The sequence below is a fragment of the Phocoena phocoena genome, chromosome 13 (genome assembly GCF_963924675.1).
Source record: "Phocoena phocoena chromosome 13, mPhoPho1.1, whole genome shotgun sequence".
Classification (NCBI taxonomy): domain Eukaryota; kingdom Metazoa; phylum Chordata; class Mammalia; order Artiodactyla; family Phocoenidae; genus Phocoena; species Phocoena phocoena.
The window spans coordinates 80,490,496-80,513,000 of NC_089231.1; the positions used below are offsets into that span (position 1 = coordinate 80,490,496).

The window sequence follows — 22,505 nt, forward strand, 5'->3', positions numbered from 1 at the left end:
CGCAGGAGACAGAGAAAGCCACTCGGTGAGCCAAGGCGTTCTTACCCTCTCCGTGAAGGTCCCGCGAGCTCAGTGCAAGTTTTGCCCTTAGTGTCATCTAAGAGCCCGATGACCCTCTCTGAGTCTGGTACCTCTAGGGGCACTAGTCACCTGGCAGCCTTTCTCTAGAATAAAGAGAAGGAACGAACTAGTGGCTCTTTTTGCAGGAACTTTTTACCCAGATTATTGGGCAAACAAACAGGCTCTGGGGAAGGTGGCATCTGTAAAGATCCTCCCGTGACTGTTTAAATAGTTTGGTTGTAACGTTGCCCTTGTTTGCATGGGGTTTTTAATCCATGGTCACAGAACACAATTCTTCCCTCTCCGATCCATGTTTCAGTGTGCAAGACATGGTATATTTAAAGTTTAATAAGTTTAAATATGCATGAGATCTTGCCTCACGTGGACATTGGTCTGGTTATGACTTATCCAGTGGATTCCATGAGCTGTGCAAGGCTGGTCATTAAAATAAAACTGGAGACTGTTATTGCAACATAGCCATCAAATGCAGGTGGGGGCGGCAGGGGTTATAAAATAGCACTGGGAGATTATCCCTACCAGTAGGGAGTAGTGGTTAAGAGCACAGGGCTGGGGTTCGAGCCCAGACTTCCCCCATACAACTGTTTAGCTTTGGGCAGGTCGCTGTGCTGCTCTGAGCCTCCTCTCTCTACACCCTTATGAATGGTACCAAACTCCCAAATTTGTTATGAGGATTAAAAGAAATAACACTTAGCGCAGAGCCTGGCTTATGAGACGTGCTTAGTAATTGCTAGCTATTATTATGCAGTGAAATGAAGTTGATCTCTCTGGCCCTCAATTACTTAAAACCCTCAGATCTATGGCTAAAAATCTTAATTTCCAGGTAGGCTAGAAGGCATCTCACATGTAAGAGCTATGTTCTATAAATATAATTCCAATCACAGAATTATCAAACATACAAGTGTTCATTTAGAACTGCTTTTTTAACACAGTATTTGATCCTGCACATTCTAAAAGCAAAAGGGATTTTTCCCCCCCTCTGGATCTAAGACCATAGGATAAGTTCTTTTAGACCAAAGTTTTAAGTCTGACAAACTATGTAGGGAAAAAAGAAAATCAAGCGTGTCCCCAAAGATTCCGGCCTGCAAGCAGTCTTTCCCACTGTGTTCATTGACCTCATTTCTCAGCTGCAGGTTCGGCTGAAAAAGGAGAAAAAAACAACGGGTAGAACTTGTCTTATGTTTGCAGTTGAGATGAGACATAAAACAAGAGATTAAGGAGTGTAATAGCTGGGTTAATTTCCCCGTATTCTAGACCACTGGGTTGAGCCAGTAAGCCTGGGCATGCCAACATATTGGCTTGTGGTTTCCTCAGCTCTAGGGTTGAATAAAGAGCCTGTGGAAATGGAAAGCAGGGGACCTAGATTCTGGTCCTATGTTTTAGTTAGCTCTGTGACCCCAAGATTGTCCTCAAATTCCCAGGAGGAAGGTGACTTCCTAATGGCTGCCTCCACCTCTTCTGGCTCCTTTCCCCACGCTAAGCCAGAGCGAGCTTTCCAAATGTAAACCACTCCCAGTTTAAAATCCTCTGTGGCCACCATTCTTTATCGGATAAAGACAAAAGTCTGAGCAGGGGCTACAAGGCTCTGGATGGGCTAGCCCTTGGCTTCCCCTCCAGCCACACTGTCTCCCTCCCCCTCCTCCCCAGGGCCTCTCCCTCTGCCCTCTGCCTACTGAATTCCCATTCAACCTGCAGATCTCAGCTCAATATTTACTTCTGTTCCAGTTACTGTTGCTGTGAGCAACCACTCCAAAACCTGTTAACTCAAGACAGCAAACATCTATTTCACTCACAAATCTGCCATTTGAGCAGGGTCAAGTGGGGAGGGATTCAGCACTAGCTGGGGCAGCTCAGTGTCTGCTTCCGAGAGAGCGCGTGCACACGGTGGCGCCTGGGGGCTGGCTGTCAGCTCTGAGCTCATCCAGGACTGAGAGCCCGCAGTCTTGGTCCCCCTCCCTATGAGTCTCTTCACAGGCTGCCAGCTTCCTCCCAGCATGGTGGTGCCTGGGTGCTAAGAGTGATCTTCCCAAGACATAAGAAGGAAAAGCTGCCAGTTCCTGGAGCTGGGACCCAGAAATTGGCGTCACACCACTTCTGACACATTCTATTGGCCCAGCCACTCAGAAAGCCAAGATTCCAGGGGGATGGGGGCTATAGAGCCACCTTCGCATTAGAAGAAACTTGAGGCCCATGTTTCTAAATTGACACAACTCCCTCCAGGAAGTATTCCCTGGCTCCGTTTCAGCCAGATTCTCTGTTTGGGTCTGTCAAAGCACCACACACTCCCCAACTCTGCCTTATCACAGCTGTGTTTGTGTAAAGCCCGTCTCCGCCAGGAGGCTCTTAAGCTCCGGAGGGGAGGGGCCCGGAGGGGAGGGGCTGGGTCTGTCTCCATCACCACACCTACAGCCCCCAGCGCAGAGATGTTCCATAGATATGGGGAGACGTGAATGAATCAGGGAACCCGTCACTGATTCAATCAGTATTAAAGTCCTCAGGCTGAGAAACTACAAGGCTTTAAAGGAGCACACTGGTAGCATAAATACGTAAGGCAAGCTGGGACTGAGATGCCAGGGGTTTTTGAGTCTCAGGCAACCCAAGAGGCACCACCTCGTGCAAAGTGGGCAGCGATCTTGACCTTGGGCCTCACCCAACTCTTACTCAGAGTGGCAAGAACTTTCGAGTCTTCAAGAACCAAAGCTTTTCCATCTTTATGTGACATCTCCCAATTTTAGAATATAGACAATCAATTCCATTACGCACACAGTAGGCTTATTAAAACATGTCTATGGGCTAGATTTGGTCATGGGCAAAAAATATATACCCTGTGACCCAGGCATGCCAAAAAGGAAAAAAAACAAACAAACCCTGTCTTCTCTGACTGAAATGACTTACTCCATGATGGTGTTGAAAAGAAAAACTTAGCTGTGGTATTAAATGTAACTTAATATTTTTCACTTTGAAACAGTCCTTTTTCGATAAATGTCCAGTGGTTTCAAAGATGAACCGCCTGTTTGGGCAGTTCTCCTCTCTAAGCATCCCTTTCCCCACCCCACCCTCGCCCACCCCTGCCTCCCCCAGATCGTTTTGGCTTCAGAGGAAGCTTCTGTATTCTCTGTGGGGCAGGGGATGGGCTTCCGGAGAGGTACGCCTGGTCGTGGCTGATCTTTGGGGGCACACTTGTGCCGACGTCTGAAGCTCGAGATCCCCACGTCTCACGGCTGGTTCATCCAGCCAGTGAGTCAGCAGTCTGGAGAGTTGGGAGAAGCCCCTTTAAGGAAAGGACCGCAAATAAAAGCCGCTGACTCCAGGCAGTTCCTGCCCTGTGTGCACCCGCCATTTCCACTTCCCACCATCCCTGTCGCTAGGACCCTGGGTGCCGGCCACCTTCCTCTCTCAAGCTGAAATAATTGTGATACTTCTCACTGGTCTCCTTGCCCTCCACTCCCACCATCGGCCATTCTCAAAACAGCAGCCAGAGGGATCCTTGGTCACATCATGTCCTCTTTCAGCTCAGAGTCCTTTACTTTCGTTGAGGGAGAAGGCCAGAGTCCTCGCACTGGTCTGCAAGGCCCCCATTCTCTCTCCATCCTTCCCTCCCTCTCTCTCTGTTGCTCACTCCAGCCACACGTGCCCCCTTGCCGTCTCTAAAACACAGTCCCACCTCAGGACATTTGCACCTGTTGCTCCCTCTCTCCAGAATGCTCTGCCCCCAGACATCTGAATGGCTCACTCCCTTCCACTGCAGATTTTTATCAAATGTCACCTTCTCGGTGATAACTTCCCCAATCACTCTATTGAAAATTGCAAGCCCCAGCTCTCCCAGCCCTTCTGAGCCCCCTTCTCTTTTTTCTCCCCGTAGCATGTGTCACTGTCTAGTGGGGGTGGGGATGGGGACGGGTCAGCAAACTCCAGCTCATGGGCCAAATCCAGCCCCCAGGCTGGTTTTGTAAATAGAGTTTTATTGGAACCCTCCCCTTTGCTTATTGCTTGCATTCTGTCAACGGCTTTCCTGCTACTAAGTAGTCATGACATAGACCGAATGTCTCACAACATCATAAATATTCGTCTAGCCAGGTAACAAAACATATCCGACCGCTAGTCTACTATACCAGTATACCACACAGCTGCCCGATTTATCTTATTTGCTCCTTCATGGGAATATGTGTTCCATGAGAGAAGGGGGTCTAATACGCTCTGCTTACTGGCTGCATCTAGAACCTTCATCTCTCCAGCGGGAATTACTGCCTGGCCCATAGCAGGTGCCCAGTGATATTTGCCAGAGAACCCCTGGCGAGAGAAGAGGGCATTTAAAACAGCTCCTGTCCGTTCACTCTGCTGCTTTCATTCTGCTTCACCTTCAGCACAAACGGGGACAAGAAGATGAAGAAGGTGGGGATGGGAGTCCTCCTGCGTCCGTTCACCCCCGTGCACAGCTGCATCATTGCGCCCTCGCTGCCTGAGGCTCACGTGTAAGTAGTCCCACCTCTGGCTCATCTGCTTATCACGCGAAGCCAAGGTCAAATGACTCAAACAGCTGGGAGCTGTGGCGCTGTTCCTTTGTCCTCTTGAAAAGGGACAGGGAGCCTGGGGCCAGCAGTGTTATGTGGTGTATGAAAATAACAGAAGGCAGACATGGGGGCTCAGAGCTAAGTGGCAATCCAGCTGGGACTGAGTCATTCCATCCCTTACCACACCAGACGCACTAATGTCAAATAGTTTGCAAAGCCCGGTAAAATCTGTCTGCAGCATGTGCCTGGCAGATGTCTCACCCAGGGCTCCGGGGACATGTTTTCCCCAAGACTCAAGGAGCTATTTCCCGGAGAAGCCCCTGCCGCCTTCTGAGCCGGCCCCAGGCACAAACTCTTCATTGCGTGATGTGACAGGGGCTGACCAACCCTCCAAAGAATACTGGGGCTTTCCAAAACCTTGACACCTTGTTCCCCTCCTATCTGTTCCAGAGAATTCTAAGCCCAGCTTTTTCTTTTTCACTAGTTAGCACTTTTCAACTGGGAGATCTCAGGCACAGAGATAGAAATTGACTGTGAGGCAGGATTGCTCATCCTCGGCACTGCTGACGTTTGGGGACAAATACTTCTTTGTTGGAAATGCCTGTCCTGTGCACCGTACGATGTTTCGCACTATTCATGGCCGCCACCCCCTAGTGCCAGTAGCACCCCCCTCCCCAGCTGTGACAACCGAAATGTCTCCAGAGATTGCCAAATGCCCCCTGGGGGCAAAATCACACCCATACCCCCAGCCCTCCCACATAAGAACCGCTCTAGGCCAATGAACATGGTGCACTGGATTCTGTCTGCTCCTTTGCCACATATTTATTAGGCCCCTACCATGTGCACGATAAAAATGCACTGCTGACTGCTCTGTGGGCCCTGTCTCAGTCCTCTCAGCAGCCCTTTTGCGTAGGTGTATTATTATCCCATCCCTGCAGGTGAGAGGGCAGAAGCTCATGCACTGCTGACTGCTCTGTGGGCCCTGTCTCAGTCCTCTCAGCAGCCCTTTTGCGTAGGTGTATTATTATCCCATCCCTGCAGACGAGAGGGCAGAAGCTCAGAGAGGTGTACTAGCCTGCCCAAGGTCACAGAGCTCAGTGTGTTGCCGCACTGGGGTTTTAAGCCAAGTGTGTCTGACTGCAGAGCCTGACCTCTCACCACCACACACGACACAGAAGGTATATCCCAAGGCCTTACCTTTGAGGAGCTAGTGATATTTGGACAGCCAAGTCTCATGTACTTGAAGAGTAAAATAATGCAAGAGTGAAACTGTAAGACAAGATGGCAGATCCTTAGTAAGAGCACTTAGTTCGTGGGTGGAAGATGGCACCGTCACCAACACCATGGGCGTCATCATCATCGTCACCATCATCAGCCCTGCCACCGCCACCACCACCATGTATTTGGACACATTCCTGTCCCTTACTAATATTCCAGCTTTTGCTGCGCCCCACTCCATACTTTCCTCCTATCTCCCTTTGAGGAATATTAGGACTGGCTTCTTCATAGACTTATTTGTTCAGGGACATTCCAACTGGCAGCCTCCGCTTGATGTTCTTAAAACATCTCCTTGCAAAAGTAGTCTCTGCAATTTCTCATAACGTCCCATGGAAACACTTGGCGCTTTGGCCTTTCTTTTCCATGGACAAGCCCTCTGAAAACAAATGGTGTAAATCAGTGGTTCTTAGGCTTTCACTTGCATTTGGATCATCTGGGGCTCTGGGCTTGGGTGCGGGGATAGCAAAATAAGGAGATGCCTGGGATAATGCGTATTCCTAGGCCCCGCCCCCATTTCCTTTGGTCTGAGCAAACTGAGGTTTAAATCAACTGTGGAAGTGACTGGAGAGGTTCTTGCTCATCCTCTTTCAGTGCCAGATGGGGAAACTGAAGCCCAGAGAGAAGGCAGAACCTGCCAAAATGCTCACAACAGGAATTCTGATCTCCTGACTCTTAAGTCAGTCCTTTGTATCAGGTTTGTTCATTGATGGTGATGGTGATGGTGATGGTGGTGATTATCACAGTGGTGGTTGTTACTATTCGTTATGCCCTAGACCAGGGATCAGCAACCTTTTTCTTAAAGGGACAGAGTAGATATTTTAGGCTTTGCAAACCAGATGGTATCTCTCGCAACTACAGTCATCCCTAGGTATCTGCGGGGAATTGGTTCCAGGACCTTCTGCTGATACCAGAATCTGTGATGCTCGAGTCTTTTATGAGTATAAAATGGGGTAGTGCTGTCGGCCCTCTGTATCCACAGATGCAGAGGGTCAACTGTACTTCACCTTGTTGTCGCAGCAGGAAAGCTACAATGAATGGATGTGCCCGTGCTCCAATAAAGTTTTATTTGCAAACAAAGGCACACACTCCTTCTCTAGATTGAAGGCTGCCCCTCCTTCTCCTTGGCTGTTCAAAGGCTCTGGCTGCATTTGGTGATTGTATCGGCATCTATTGCCGTATTACAGACCACCTCGAGGTGGAGTGGCGTAAAACAGCAACCATTTAGTCTTGTTCAAAGTCTGCAGGTCAGCTGGGTGGCTCTGCTCGTCCACATCAGTTCAGCTGGTCCTGGCTGGGCTTGCATATGCGTGTGGCAAGCTGGAGGCTGGCCCATCTAGGGTGGCCTCATGCCCGGGTCTGTTGGTTGGTTGGTTGTTGGCTAGGGTGACGGCAGCGACTGTCACTGTCTTCACACAGCAGGCTAGCCGAGCTTGTTCCGTGGCTGTCAGGAAGGGTTCCAAGGACAAGAGCCTAAGCACTCAAAGCCTCTTAAGGCTTAGGCTCAGAACGGACCAAGGACCTTTCCACCCCATTCTGTTGGCCAAAAAAGACCTGTATCAGGCCTGCCCAGATACAAGCGATGGGGAAAAGAAAGATTCCACCGCCTGGCGAGAGAGAGGCAGAATCCCCTTGTGAAGTGCATGGATGCGGGAGGAGGGGAGAATCCGAGCAGTTTTATCATCATTCTGCCGAGAGGCATCAGGGCAGAGCCCGCCTGGTCAGTTCTCAAATTCTCAGTCTTCGCGTGAGCCGAGGTGGATCCGAGCCTGGTCAGTCCCTTCAATCCCAGTGCGACTGTATGGGGATCAATCATGCCGAGGAAGACTGGACCTTTACCTTTTGAAAAAAAGAGGCGGGGCACAGTCTGTAGGAAGGAGGACAGCCCCTCCTTTCCTCTGGGAGATGACTGGCCTGTCCTTACAGCCCTTCCTGAGCAACCGTGCAACAAAGCAGTGCCTACAGCCACTGTCTGGGTTTGCCCTTGGCAGTCAGCATGGGGAGCTTTGTAGCATTTTCTGATTTCTCTTAGTAAAACTTTTGAAAAGACGTTTTTTTCTCAGGGATGTTGACTCCCACTCGTATTCTGGTTGGTACAGCGGTTTCAACAGAGAGGGCTATTCAGATGCACTGACCGCTAGGTGCTCCCCCAGAGTTCTGAGCACAGGGATTTTAGAAGCAGGCTTTGTGCACCCTGGTCAGCGTTTTCATCTATTATGCCCCACATTTAAGAAAATAAATGCTTTCTCTTTTAATTTGACAAAATCCAAGGTATTGTGCTTTGACCTGACATACAATCATTATGAGAAAGGAGCGATTTCTATCAAGCATGTTTCTGGGGACCCTTTCTTTCTTTCTCCCTCCCTCCCTCCCTCCCTCCATCCATCCATCCTTCCCTCCCTCCATCCATCCTTCCCTCCCTCCCTCCCTCCCTCCTTCCCTCCCTCCCTCCCTCCTTCCCTCCCTCCCTCCCTCCCTTCCTCCCTCCCTCCCTTCCTCTCTCTCTGTCTCTCTCTTTTAGTTTGCTTCACTGCATGTTAGATGAGAGATCATCGGGTTTGAGGCACTGTATTTTTTCATTAAGACCTTATTTTTTTAGAGCAGATTTAGGTTCAGATCAAAATTGAGGGGAAGGTGCAGAGATTTCCCACTTCCCTCCTGCCTCCCCCATTATCGACATCCCCCACTGGAGTGGGACGTTAGTTACAACTGATGAAGCTACACTGACACATCATAGTCACCTGCAGTCCCTAGTTTACATTAGGGTCCTCTCTTGGTTTTGTATATTCTATAGGTTTGGATGCAAGTATAACGACATGTATCCATCCACTCACGTATTATACAGAGTATTTTCACTGCCCTAAAGATCCTCTGTGCTCTGCCTATTCATCCCTCTCCCCCTCTCGCCCCCCCCCCACCGCCGCAACCACTGATCCTTTTACTGTTTCCATAGTTTTGTCCTTTCAGAACGTCATACTGTTGGAATCATACAGTAATGTAGCCTTTTCAGATTGGCTTCTTTCACTTCTTTCACATGCTTTTGAGGTTTCTCCTTGGCTTTTCATGGCTTAGTAGCCCGTTTCTTTTTCACGCTGAATAACCGTCCATTGTCTGGATATACCATAGTTTATTTATCCATACATCTCTAAAGCTTGCTTCCAATTTTTGGCAATTATGAACAAAGCTGCTATAAACATCTGTGTGCAGGTGTTGTAAGGCACTTTCTATAAGCAGAGAAAAAGGTCCAGACCCATTGGATGAAACCCTATTCTGCTGAAAAGGGCGTGAGGGCTCTACCCTATAATAAGAGACGTCAACACTGTATTAAAGCACAGATTCGGGAACCAGACTGTCTGGGCTTAGATTCCAGCTCTGCTGTTTGCTGCCTTTTTTGACCTTGGATAAGTTATACAACCTCAGTTTCTTCATCTGAAAAATGGGAATACGAATAGTACCTTCCTCACAGTGTTGTTATAAGAATGACTTTAATGGATGTAGAATACTTAAAACAGTGTCTGGCACAGAGTCAGCGCTCTATGGGAAGTGTTTACTATTATTGTTATTTTGCTGTTGTTGCTACTATTCTTTGTTATCTCTGTGGTTGTGCATATGAGAATTGTGCCCAAATTATCAGCTCTGGAAAGTGTCAGATCCCAACCAATTTATTCCCTCCATCTCCCATTCAGTAACCAGAAATGTACTGAGCCTACTCTGTGCATACCTGTGATGGACAAGACTCTGTAGCTCAGAGGCTTGTGGGCTGCAGAGACAAGTAAACAGGTAGTTACAAGACAGCAGGGACATAAAATGTAGGGACAGAGGGACACATTGTAGGGTGGGGGGTGCTTTAGAACCTCCTCGGAGAGAGGATGCTCGAAAAATCAAGGAAGGCTTCCTGCTGGAGGCGACATCCGAGCTGAGACCCAATCACGGAGAGGCAGAGGAGGAGGAAAGGGAATGTGTATCAGGAGCAGAGGACAATGCCGAGCACCTCACCTCACTTTCACTAGAACGATTACTGCCATTATACAGATGAGAAAACTGGGGCTCAGGGAAATGACATAATTTGGCCGAGACCACATAGCTAATAAATGGCAAAGCTAGGATTTTAACCCAGTGCAAAGAGAGTATGTACAGTGAGCTTGCGCTACAGAGCAGAATTTCACCAGGCTGCAGGTGGCGGCACAGGGGTGAGAGAGGAGACTCGAGGCTGGGGAGATGGATGGGAGTCTCCCATGTGATGGGGTGTTGGTTTGCCAGGGCTGCCATAACAAAACTCCACAGACTGGGTGGCCTAAACAACAGAAATGTATTCTCTCACAGTTCTGGAGGCTGGAAGTTCAAGATCAAGGGGCCCACATGCTGGTTTCTACTGAATCGTTTCTCCTTGGCTTTCAGAGGGCTGCTTTCTCGCTCTGCCCTCACACACTTTTTTCTCTGTAAACGTGTACACCAGTGTCTCTCCGTGGGTCACGGCTCCTCTTCTTCTAAAGACACCAGTCAGATTGGGTTAGGACCCACCCTCTTGGCCTTATTTTAACCTCATCACCTCTTTAAAGTCCCCAGTACAGTCACATTCTAAGGTACTAGAGATTAGGACTTCAGCATATGAACTTTGGGACATAACTCAATCCATAGCAGATGGTTTAGGGAGTCTGAAGATCTTAAGCAAGGGAGGGAGAGGGCCACGTTTGTGCCCGTTCCTGTCACCTGCAGAAATGAGTCTGATGCTCACATGCCTCTCGGCCCCCTGCGACGAAGCACATCCCACCTCACCAGTTAACTCCCTTACCCATCCCTCCCCACCCGCAATGGACACAACGGAACGCCCAGGCCTGCAGGGGCTCTGAGTTGTGAACAGAAGAGGGGGCGTCTCCTTGGGCTTTTCACAACTGCCTGGGGTCACAGTGAGGGTACAGGGAGGTGTCTGCACAGGGCTGGGCACATGGTACAGCCACTGCTACTGTTGGTACCCAGAGCTGCCAAAATGCACTTACCTGTAGGGACCAAGATGGTGTAAAGGGGGAAGACACAGAACTGGGAAGGCTGTGGACTTGCGGGTCCTTTAAATTAGAAGTGAGGGATGCGTGGGTGCTTATTATTAGAAAATAATTTGTGGATGGAAAAAAAAAAGGAAGGAAGGCGCTATAGATGAAAAAAGAGAGACAGAGCTGCTGACTCTAGTTTTCCTAAGACCGGGTGGACACGGCTGCCCCAGAGCATGGGGGCGGAGGAGTGGGGTGCATGGGGGTAGCTCCCCCTGCAAGCAGAGTGACATGGGTGCCTCTCAAGGGGCTCTCCGGGATACGCCTGGGCCTGCTCCACACTTGAGCCCCAGGGCTCGGACTCCACCTTCTGAGCTGGGGCCTTCCTGGAAGCTGGAGGGTGGATTTCTGCCTGCCCCTCTGAGCACAGGCCCAGGAGCCCTGGGGAGTATGGATCAATACAGTAGCAGTTTCAGAGAAGAGCAATTACACAGGTTGGTAATGGAGGCGTCTGGCCCATTAGTGTTAGAGGAGAAATCATGCAGGGAGGGGCTGGCCAGTTGGGACTCCCCCTCACTTCCAGGAAGAATGCAGGCAGCAGGTTAACCCTCTCCTGACCTTGCTCTCGGGGTGGCCACTCATTTGGCCCCATCAGCACCTCAAACAATAAGAGCTCAGGTCCACAAAAGCACCGTCTCTGGGATTAAACAGATGCGGGTTCAAATCCTCACTAATCCTAGCGTGACCTCAGGCAACTCTACCTCTCCCAGTCCCTTGTCTGCAGAGGACAGAATAAAGTCACCCTTCTTATAGGGTTGTCGAGAGCATTGAATGGGGTATTCAGGCCCCATCTCTGCCACCAACATGCTGTGTGACCTGGAGCAAACCGATGGCCCCTCTCTGAGGCTCAGTTTCCTCTTCTCTAAAATTCAGATAATGATTCCTATCCGGCAGGGTTTGGGGAGAAATAAATAACACGTGTCAGGTGTCCTACCCAATGCCTGTCTCATCGTTATACAGAATGCCCCCCAAATCAGAAAATACAGGTTAGACCTATTTTTTTTTTTTTTTTTGCGGTACTCGGGCCTCTCGCTGTTGTGGCCTCTACCGTTGCGGAGTACAGGCTCCAGACGCGCAGGCTCAGCGGCCATGGCTCACGGGCCCAGTCACTCCGCGGCATGTGGGATCTTCCCGGACCGGGGCACGAACCCGTGTCCCTTGCATCGGCAGGTGGACTCTCAACCACTGTGCCACCAGGGAAGCCTAGACCTATTTTTAAATGGTGTTTTAGTTACATTTTCAAATCATGTGTTCAATGTGGTTTTCCTCAACATCCAGCTACATTTGGGGCAAAGGATTTATAAATTTAAAGCAGTGGGTCTAGTTGTTAATTGGGGTGGAGAGAAAGTACAATAAATACACTAGTTTCCTTGTGTTTCCGGACGTTTTGGACCCTGCTAGTGTATTTATTGTATTTTTATCAGATGAAGAACCGGATGCCTGTAGGATGTTCATTTCCTTCAGTCCCCTCGTTTGCCTGAATCCAGTCCTCTACCTGTGGGACACCCTCCCCTGTCCCTTCCCACTGTGCATGCAAATCCCCAGTAACTGGCATAGGGTCACCTTGTGTCAGATCACAGCTCTGCCGCCTACTGGCCCAGTGACCTGCACAAGTTCCTCACCTCTTCTGAGCCTCAGTTCCCTCATCTGTAAAGTGGGGCCAATAAATAGCTCAGGAGCCCATTGGGAAAGTTTAATGCTGGTGTGTGGCAAATGCTGCCACACTCCTGGAGCCTGGAGACAGCTCTCCAGCCGGGAGCCAGCACCACCCCTGTCTCTGTCGCCACTGTTGTGAAGAATGTTGTTCTAACAGGAGCCCCCTGGGCTTCCTCCCTCTGTCTTTGCAGCGAGCCCATCTTCCGCCAGCTCTGTGCCCTCCACTGGCTCCTGGAAGCCCTGACTATCGACCACACCCACCACACCATGAAGCCCGTGATCACCTGCTGGAATCCGAAGTAGGTCTCAGCCCTTCCACCTGCCGTGTAACTAGCAAGAGACTGGGCCGTGGGGGAGGAAGCTCCCATGGGTTCCCTTCCTCCTACTGCTGTTTCTTGGTGGGTGGGTTGCTTTAGGAGTGCTACTATGTGGGGTCCAAACGGGGGGTGAGCTGGAGCCAGGTCATACAGGTCATGCGGTGGTGACAGCCCCCCTGTGCATCCCTCCCAGCATCTCTCCCCAACTCCACATCGGAAGCTTGAGATGATTCAGCCACGGTGGGAGTATTTACACCACAGAAACTGGCCAGCTAGCCCAGCCCCACCCTGGAAGCACAGCTAGATTTCTCTCCAGCTCCCTTCTTGGACCATGTCTCCCCAGTGCTATTCCTCATTTGTTCCTCTTCTTTTTCCTCCTCTCCCGCTCCTTTTACTCCTCTCATTCTCCATGTTTTCATGTTTTGCCTTTCAAAGTTTTGTTGTGTGTCTTTTTTTTTTTATTAACATCTGTATTGGAGTATAATTGCTTTACAGTGTTGTGTTAGTTTCTGCTGTATAACAAAGTGAATCAACTATATGCATACGTATATACCCCCTCCCTCTTGCGTCTCCCTCCCACCCTCCCCTATCCCAGCCCTCTAGGTGCTCAAAAAGCACCAAGCTGATCTCCCTGTGCTATGCAGCTGCTTTCCACTAGCTAGCTGTTTTACATTTGGCAGTGTATACATGTCCATTGCCACTCTCTCGCTTCATCCCAGTTTACCATTCCCCCTCCCCATGTCCTCAAGTCCATTCTCTACATCTGTGTCTTTATTCCTGTCCTGCCCCTAGGTTCATGAGAACCATTTTTTTTTTTTTAGATTCCATATATATGTGTTAGAATACGGTATTTGTTTTTCTCTTTCTGACTTACTTCACTCTGTATGACAGACTCTAGGTCCATCCACCTCACTACAGATAACTCAATTTTGTTTCCTTTTATGGCTGAGTAATATTCCATTGTATATATATATATACACCACATCTTCTTTATCTATTCATCTGTTGATGGACACTTAGGTTGCTTCCATATCCTGACTATTGTAAATAGAGCTGCAGTGAACATTGTGGTACATGACTCTTTTTGAATTATGGTTTTCTCGGGGTATATGCCCAGTAGTGGGATTGCTGGGTCACATGGTTGTTCTATTCGTAGTTTTTTACGGAACCTCCATACTGTTCTCCATAGTGGCTGTATCAATTTGCATTCCCACCAACAGTGCAAGAGGGTTCCCTTTTCTCCACAGCCTCTCCAGCATTTATCGTTTGTAGATTTTTTGATGATGGCCATTCTGACTGGTGTGAGGTGATACGTCATTGTAGTTTTGACTTGCATTTCTCTAATGATCTTGCTGTGATTTATGTCAAAGAGTGTTCTGCCTATGTTTTCCTCTAAGAGTTTTATAGTGTCTGGCCTTACATTTAGGTCTTTAATCCATTTTGAGTTTATTTTTGTGTGTGGTGTTAGGGAGTGTTCTAATTTCATTCTTTTACATGTAGCTGTCCAGTTTTCCCAGCACCACTTATTGAAGAGGCTGTCTTTTCTCCATTGTATATTCTTGCCTTGTTTATCAAGATAAGGTGGCCATATGTGTGTGGGTTTATCTCTGGGCTTTCTATCCTGTTCCATTGATCTATATTTCCATTTTTGTGCCAGTACCATACTGTCTTGATGACTGTAGCTTTGTAGTAGAGTCTGAAGTCCGGGAGCCTGATTCCTCCAGCTCCATTTTTCCTTCTCAAGATTGCTTTGGCTATTCAGGGTCTTTTGTGTTCCATTCAAATTGTGAAATTTTTTCTTCTAGTTCTGTGAAAAATGGCATTGGTAGTTTGATAGGGATTGCATTGAATCTGTAGATTGCTTTGGGTAGTATAGTCATTTTCACAACGTTGATTCTTCCAATCCAAGAACATAGTATATCTCCCCATCTGTTTGTATCATCTTTAATTTCTTTCATCAGTGTGTTACAGTTTTCTGTATACAGGTCTTTTGTCTCCTTAGGTAGGTTTATTCCAAGGTATTTTATTCTTTTTATTGCAGTGGTCAATGAGAATGTTTCCTTAATTTCTCTTTCAGATTTTTCATCATTAGTGTACAGGAATGCAAGAGATTTCTGTGCGTTAATTTTGTATCCTGCTACTCTACCAAATTCATTGATTAGCTCTAGTAGTGTCCTGTTAGCATCTTTAAGATTCTCTCTGTATAGTATCCTGACATCTGCAAACAGTGACAGTTTTACTTCTTTTCTTCCGATTTGGATTCTTTTTATTTCTTTTTCTTCTCTGATTGCTGTGGCTAAAACTTCCAAAATTATGTTGAATAATAGTGGTGAGAGTGGGCAACCTTGTCTTGTTCCTGATCTTTGAGGAAATGGTTTCAGTTTTTCACCATTGAGAACAATGTTGGCTGTGGATTTGTCATATATGGCCTTTATTATGTTGAGGTAGGTTCCCTCTATGCCTAGTTTCTGGAGAGTTTTTATCATAAGTGGGTGTTGAATTTTGTCAAAAGGTTTTTCTGCATCTATTGAGATTATCATATGGTTTTTCTCCTTCAGTTTGTTAATATGGTGTATCACATTGATTGATTTGCATATATTGAAGAATCCTTGCATTCCTGGGATAAACCCCACTTGATCATGGTGTATGATCCTTTTCATGTGCTGTTGGATTCTGTTTGCTAGTGTTTTGTTGAGGATTTTTGCATCTATGTTCATCAGAGATATTGGCCTGTAGTTTTCTTTCTTTGTGACATCTTTGTCTGGTTTTGGTATCAGGGTGATGGTGGCCTCGTAGAATGAGTTTGGGAGTGTACCTCCCTCTGCTATATTTTGGAAGAGTTTGAGAAGGACAGGTGTTAGGTCTTCTCTAAATGTTTGATAGAATTCGCCTGTGAAGCCATCTGGCCTTGGGCTTTTGTTTGTTAGAAGATTTTTAATCATAGTTTCAATTTCAGTGCTTGTGATTGGTCTGTTTATATTTTCTATTTCTTCCTGGTTCAGTCTCGGAATGTTGTACTTTTCTAAGGATTTGTCCATTTCTTCCAGGTTGTCCATTTTATTGGCATATAGTTGCTTGTAGTAATCTCTCATGATCCTTTGTATTTCTGCAGTGTCAGTTGTTACTTCTCCTTTTTCATTTCTAATTCTATTGATTTGAGTCTTCTCTCTTTTTTCTTGGTGAGTCTGGCTAATAGTTTATCAATTTTGTTTATCTTCTCAAAGAACCAGCTCTTGGTGTTATTGATCTTTGCTATTGTTTCCTTCATTTGTTTTTCATTTATTTCTGATCTGATCTTTATGATTTCTTTCCTTCCGCTAACTTTGGGTTTTTTTGGTTCTTCTTTCTCTAATTGCTTTAGGTGTAAGGTTAGGTTTTTTATTTGAGATGTTTCTTGTTTCTTGAGGTAGGATTGTATTGCTATAAACTTCCCTCTTAGAACTGCTTTTGCTGCATCCCATAGGTTTTGGGTTGTCGTGTTTCATTGTCATTTGTTGCTAGGTATTTTTTGATTTCCTCTTTGATTTCTTCAGTGATCTCTGTGTTACTTAGTAGCATATTGTTTAGCCTCCATGTGTTTGTATTTTTTACAGTTTTTTTTCTTGTAATTGATATCTAGTCTCACAGTGTTGTGATCGGAAAAGATACTTGATTCAATTTCAATTTTCTTAAATTTACCGAGGCTTAATTTGTGACCCAAGTTATAGTCTATCCTGGAGAATGTTCCATGAGCACTTGAGAAGAAAGTATATTCTGTTGTTTTTGGATGGCCTGTCCTGTAAATATCAATTAAGTCCATCTTGCTTAATGTGTCATTCAAAGCTTGTGTTTCCTTATTTATTTTCATTTTGGATGATCTGTCCATTGGTGAAAGTGGGGTGTTAAAGTCCCCTACTATGTTACTGTCGATTTCCCCGTTTATGGCTGTTAGCATTTGCCTTATGTATTGATGTGCTCCTCTGTTGGGTGCATAAATATTTACAATTGTTATATCTTCTTCTTGGATCGATCCCTTGATCATTATGTAGTGTCCTTCTTTGTCTCTTGTAACAGTCTTTATTTTAAAGTCTATTTTGTCTGATATGAGAATTGCTACTCCAGCTTTCTTTTGATTTCCATTTGCATGGAATATCTTTTTCCATCCCCTCACTTTCAGTCTGTATGTGTCCCTAGGTCTGAAGTGGGTCTCTTGTAGACGGTATATGTACAGGCTTTGTTTTTGTACTCATTCAGCCCATCTGTGTCTTTTGGTGGGAGCATTTAATCCATTTACATTTAAGGTAATTATCAATATGTATGTTACTATTACCATTTTCTTAATTGTTTTAGGTTTGTTTTTGTAGGTCTTTTCCTTCTCTTGTGTTTCCTTGTGTTTCCTCCTCTAGGAACTGCCTAGAGAAGTTCCTTTAGCATCTGTTGTAAAGCTGGTTTGGTGGTGCTGAATTCTCTTAACTTTTGCTTATCTATAAAAGTTTTAATTTCTCCATCGAATCTGAATGGGATCCTTGCTGGGTAGAGTAATCTTCGTTGTAGGTTTTTCCCTTTCATCACTTTAAATATGTCCTGCCACTCCCTTCTGACTTGCAGAGTTTCTGCTGAAAGATCAGCTGTTAATCTTATGGGGATTCCCTTGTATGTTATTTGTTGCTTTTCCCTTGCTGCTTTTAGTATTTTTTCTTTGTTTTTAAGTTTTGATAGTTTGATTAATATGTGTCTCGGTGTGTTTCTCTTTGGGTTTATCCTGTATGGTAGTCTCTGTGCTTCCTGGACTTGATTGACTATTTCCTTTCCTTTCCCATATCAGGGAACTTTTCAACTATAATCTCTTCAAATATTTTCTCAGACCCTTTCTTTTTCTTCTGGGACCCCTATAATTTCAAATGTTGGTGCGTTTGATGCTGTCCCAGAGGTCTCTGAGACTGTCCTCAATTCCTTTCATTCTTTTTTCTTTATTCTGCTCCCTGGCAGTTATTTCCACCATTTTATCTTCCAGCTCACTTATCCGTTCTTCTGCCTCAGTTATTCTGTTATTGATTCCTTCTAGAATTTGTTTTTCTGTTTTGTTTTGTTTTTTTGCGATACGCGGGCGCCTCACTGCTGTGGCCTCTCCCGTTGCAGAGCACAGGCTCCGGATGCGCAGGCCCAGTGGCCATGGCTCACGAGCCCAGCCACTCTGTGGCATGTGGGATCTTCCTGGACCGGGGCACGAACCCGTGTCCCCTGCATCGGCAGGTGGACTCTCAACCACTGCGCCACCAGGGAACCCCTAGAGTATTTTTAATGTCAGTAATTGTGTTGTTCATCACTGTTTGTTTGCTCTTTAGTTCTTCTAGATCCTTGTTAAATGTTTCTTGTATTCTCTCCATTCTGTTTCTGAGATTTTGGATCATCTTTACTATTATTACTTTGAATTTTGTTCAGGTAGGTTGTCTATTTCATCTTCATTTATTTGGTCTTGTAGGTTTTTACCTTGCTCCTTTGTCTGTAACATATTTTTTTGGCTTTTTTTTTTTGATGGGTGGTGCTGTATTCCTGTCTTACTGGTTGTTTGGCCTGAGACGTCCAGCACTGGAGTTTGCAGGCAGTTGGATAGAGCTGGGTCTTGGTGCTGAGAGGAGGACCTGTGGCAGGCCTCACTACGATTGATATTCCCTGGGGTCTGAGGTTGTATGTTAGTCCAGTGGTTTGGACTCAGAGCTCCTACCACAGGAGCTCAGGGCCGACCTCCAACCTGATCCTGCAAGTTTCATGGTGCAGTTAAAAAAAAAAAGGAAGGAAGAAAGAAAAACGATTAAAAGGAGCAGTACAATATCAAAGAATAAAAAACAAAATAAAATTAGAAAGATAAGAATATATTAGGAAAAATAAAACTATAATTGAAACAACTGCAACAAGGTAAAATAAAACCACAACAGAGAAAAGAAACAAAAAGGTGTGTGTGGGGGGGGACAAGCCAAAAGGAGAGAACACTAACAAAATATAAAGAATAAAATAAAATTAGAAAAATAAAAGCTTTATTAGGAAAAATAAAAATATAAAAGAATCAGGGCATCCCTTGTGGCGCAGTGGTTGAGAGTCCGCCTGCCGATGCAGGGGACACGGGAAACTGGGGGGCCCTGGGTGGGGGTGTGGGGTGGGGCTTGGGCTCTGCACGGCAGGAGGGAGGCTCCCAGGGCAAAGGATTAAGACCCAGCCTGCTGGGCTCCCCAGTGCCTAAGTGGATAGGGAAAGCGCTGGCCCCGTTCCCCTCCGTTCCTTCGCGCCCCTCCCCCACCGTCTCCCCCAGGGTCTTTCCCGTCGCTGGACCCCTAATCGTGGGTGGGTCCCACTGGGTGTAGGAACTCGTCCCCTCCCCCAGCCGCCCCTCAGGGGTGCTGGTCCCAGAGGTCTTGCCTTTACTTTTGCTCCCCCTTCCCTCCCTCCCACTCCCTCAGGACCCGCATGGCTGGAGGCTGCCTCCTTGGGCAGAGGATCAGGCCCAGGATCTCAGCAGGTTCCTGGGGGCCCGAGTGGGCAGGGGGAACCTGGCCACACTCCCTTTTGATCCTCTGCCCTCCCAGTGTTCCCCCAATTTCCCCCTTGGGGCGAGGGATCCCTTCCCCTCCCCCAGCCATGCTACTGACCTCAAATGTAACCAGAAATATAAGTCATGCATCTATTGATAGATCAGTAACTCCAACTGATTCCATATTTTTGGTTGGGATGAATTTAAAACTGCAGTTCCCCTTGATGCAGTGGTTTATAACCTTTATTTTTTTTTAAGCAGCAGAAATCCTTTTTTAATAATAGAAACCCCAATAATGTTTTAAAAATTTTTCAAAATGGACCTTCTACATGAAGCAGGAGGTTGGGAGAGCAACTCACTTCCACCCCAACCAAGGCACCCTTGTTACTTCCAAGATACCTTTGTGGCATACAGAATTTGTTTGAAAACCACAGCTTTAAAACATTTCCCACACATTATTTTTGTGTGAAACAAAACTGCTCAAGTAATAAATGAATACAATCTATTCCTATTAAAAACTTCCAAAAAATTCAGAAGCATATAAGATGTCAAAGCCTTTATCTCCTCCTGCCCCAAATCCATTCCGCTCCCTAGAGGAAATCCTTTTAAAGTCTGAGGTATGTCCTTCCTCATTCCGCCTCCTTTCTAATGCTGCGCCAGCGCGCGCGCGCGCGCGCGCGCGCGCGCGCGCACACACACACAGATATACTTTTTTTTTTTTAACAGAAATGGGATCATGCTTTGCATATTGTTCTGCATGTGATTTTCCCCCTTTTACAGTGTCTTAACGGACATCTTTCCATCACAGTTGTAGGGGAGCAGAATTTGCCACGCCAGAATGTCTCTTTGGCATGTGGATTACTTTGAGCTAAAAACAATAAAGGCCCAAAAGACTCAGGAAGAAACTTTGACCTTCCCCGTAACTGCCTAGCAGGATTTAGACTGAGGGCCTCTTCTTAGAATAGAGCTATCACCAGAGATGCCTGCAAAGAACACGGGCTGGGTGTAGTGAGTGAGTCCACCCTGTGTCCCATTGAATCTGCCTGGCCCAGCAAACATTTGTTCACCAACATGGTACAGGCAAAGCTTCCACATTCTTTTAACATTTTTACCATATTCTTTTCATATTTGAGTATTCTTTGGTCTGGACAGACCATATTTTAGATAGCCATTTCTCTACTAATGGACACTAGGGTTGTTCCCCAGTTTTTGCCATTTCAAATAGTACTGCATGGAATATCCTTGCACGTATATTTTGTGCCGGGTTGAAAATATTTCTGTTGGCTAGGTTCTGAGAAATAGAATTTATGGGTCTGGGCAACATCTAATTTTTTTCACAGTTGATACCTAGATTCTAAGAGAAAGGCCCCAGGACCAGTGGACCTCTAAAAGCATTGTATCTCCCTGAATGAGCTACCATTGGCAACATCTTGCCCCTGACATTTGGTCACCACTCTCCCAAACTGAGGAAAGGACATAATACAGAATTTGGATTGAGAAGACAAAAAGGACCATCTTTGTTTCCTTTGATTGGTTTTAGAAATATGCCTATAAGGGGACCCAAAATTGTTATCCAAAAAAAAAAAGACAGTGGTTACATTGAGTCAAGTGGAGGTTCTTCTGTGACTTGTCAGGACAGTATCCTATCAGGGAACCGAGGATGTCCAGCTCTGTAAGAGCAGAACCTCAACCAACCAGAACCTCAGCCAGACCTGAAGGAAAAATGCAGCCCAGGAATGATTCCCCCAGGAAGTCAGAGTATTTGTTGGGGGTTGTTTTTTTCAGTGAACCCTTTGCTCCTGATGGTGATTTTACTTTGGGGTCAGTGGTATGCTGGTCAGTGTTTAATCACCAGTTCTCCAGAGAGGGAAGAACCATGATTTGCAGCCATGCTGATTTCCATGGCTGATTTCAAGCTTACCACAATGATGTTACTAACTTGGAGTTGGGAAGAGATGCGCAAGTGTAGTTCTTGTGATGCAGTATGAGCTGACTCTAGCACACCATTGTTTGGGATTGATTAAAAAAGAAAATAGGGCTTCCCTGGTGGCGCAGTGGTTGAGAGTCCGCCTGCCGATGCAGGGGACACAGATTCGTGCCCCGGTCCGGGAGGATCCCACATGCCGCGGAGCGGCTGGGCCCGTGAGCCATGGCCGCTGAGCTTGTGCGTCCGGAGCCTGTGCTCCGCAACGGGAGAGGCCACAACAATGAGAGGCCCGCGTACCACAAAAAAAAAAAAAAAAAAAAAAAAAAAAAGTTAGGAATGATGGGGGCAGGGCGAGTGTTATGTTCCCTAGCAAGTGCCAGAAAGATTTTTTTTTTTAGTTAGTAAGAAAAGGGTGTCTTCTGCTTTAATGCTTAATCCCTATTTATGATGTTTCACACTTAGGCCATAATGTGAATTTCCCCAAATCTTCAAACACATTTTTTAAAGCCCAGAGGGAGTAGAGTGATTAAGGTCAAGGACTTTGACCTCAGAAGGACATGGATGAGTCCAGGCCCTGCCACTTAATGGCTGTGTAACCTTGGGCAAAGTCACTTAACATCTCTGGGTCTTGGTTTCTTCATGTGTCAAATGTGTTCCTGTTTCAGAAGAGTTCTTGTAAGGATTAAGCAAGACAGAGTATATAGAACATTTAGCCTGATGTCTGAGAAGACAATAGCTATTCAAGATCAAAATCCCGATTTTAAAGAGCAGTTAGAGCTATGACTGTCAATACCATTGAGACTTAGGGCTAGGGAAGAAATAAAGCTCTGAGCAGAATTTTACCAACAGCTGAGATCCATGTTCACTGAGCGAATGGATACAGATACAACGAGATGGGGGCGGGTGGGGGGAAGGCTACGTGAGTTCAACCAAAATCTGGTTGCAAAGATGGGCAATCCAGGGAATGACCCCAAGAGGAAAATACCACATCTTCAGTTCCCCTGACTGTGCTTCTCAGTTTCCACCAACAAGCAAGCATCTTCTGTTATTAAAGTGCTCGAAACATAAACCTTGAGTCCTGATACCCACCATGCATTTTCCAGAAGGAAACATCCATTCTCCAGGACCTGTAGATCCCAGAGGTTTCGTTTCTGTTAGACATTATGATGGCTGTAGGTCCAATCCTGCCCC

At 46.4% G+C, this 22,505-nt stretch overlaps 1 protein-coding gene across 1 annotated transcript in view; it reads left to right on the forward strand.

Moving 5' to 3' along the window:
• The window catches only part of CCDC60 (coiled-coil domain containing 60), a 177,752-nt gene that overhangs the window by 124,881 nt on the left and 30,366 nt on the right, over positions 1-22,505 (forward strand). The window contains exons 4-5 of the mRNA XM_065889531.1: positions 4,443-4,550; positions 12,757-12,864. Coding sequence (XP_065745603.1) covers positions 4,443-4,550; positions 12,757-12,864 — 216 coding nt within the window. The remainder of the gene's footprint in view (positions 1-4,442; positions 4,551-12,756; positions 12,865-22,505) is intronic.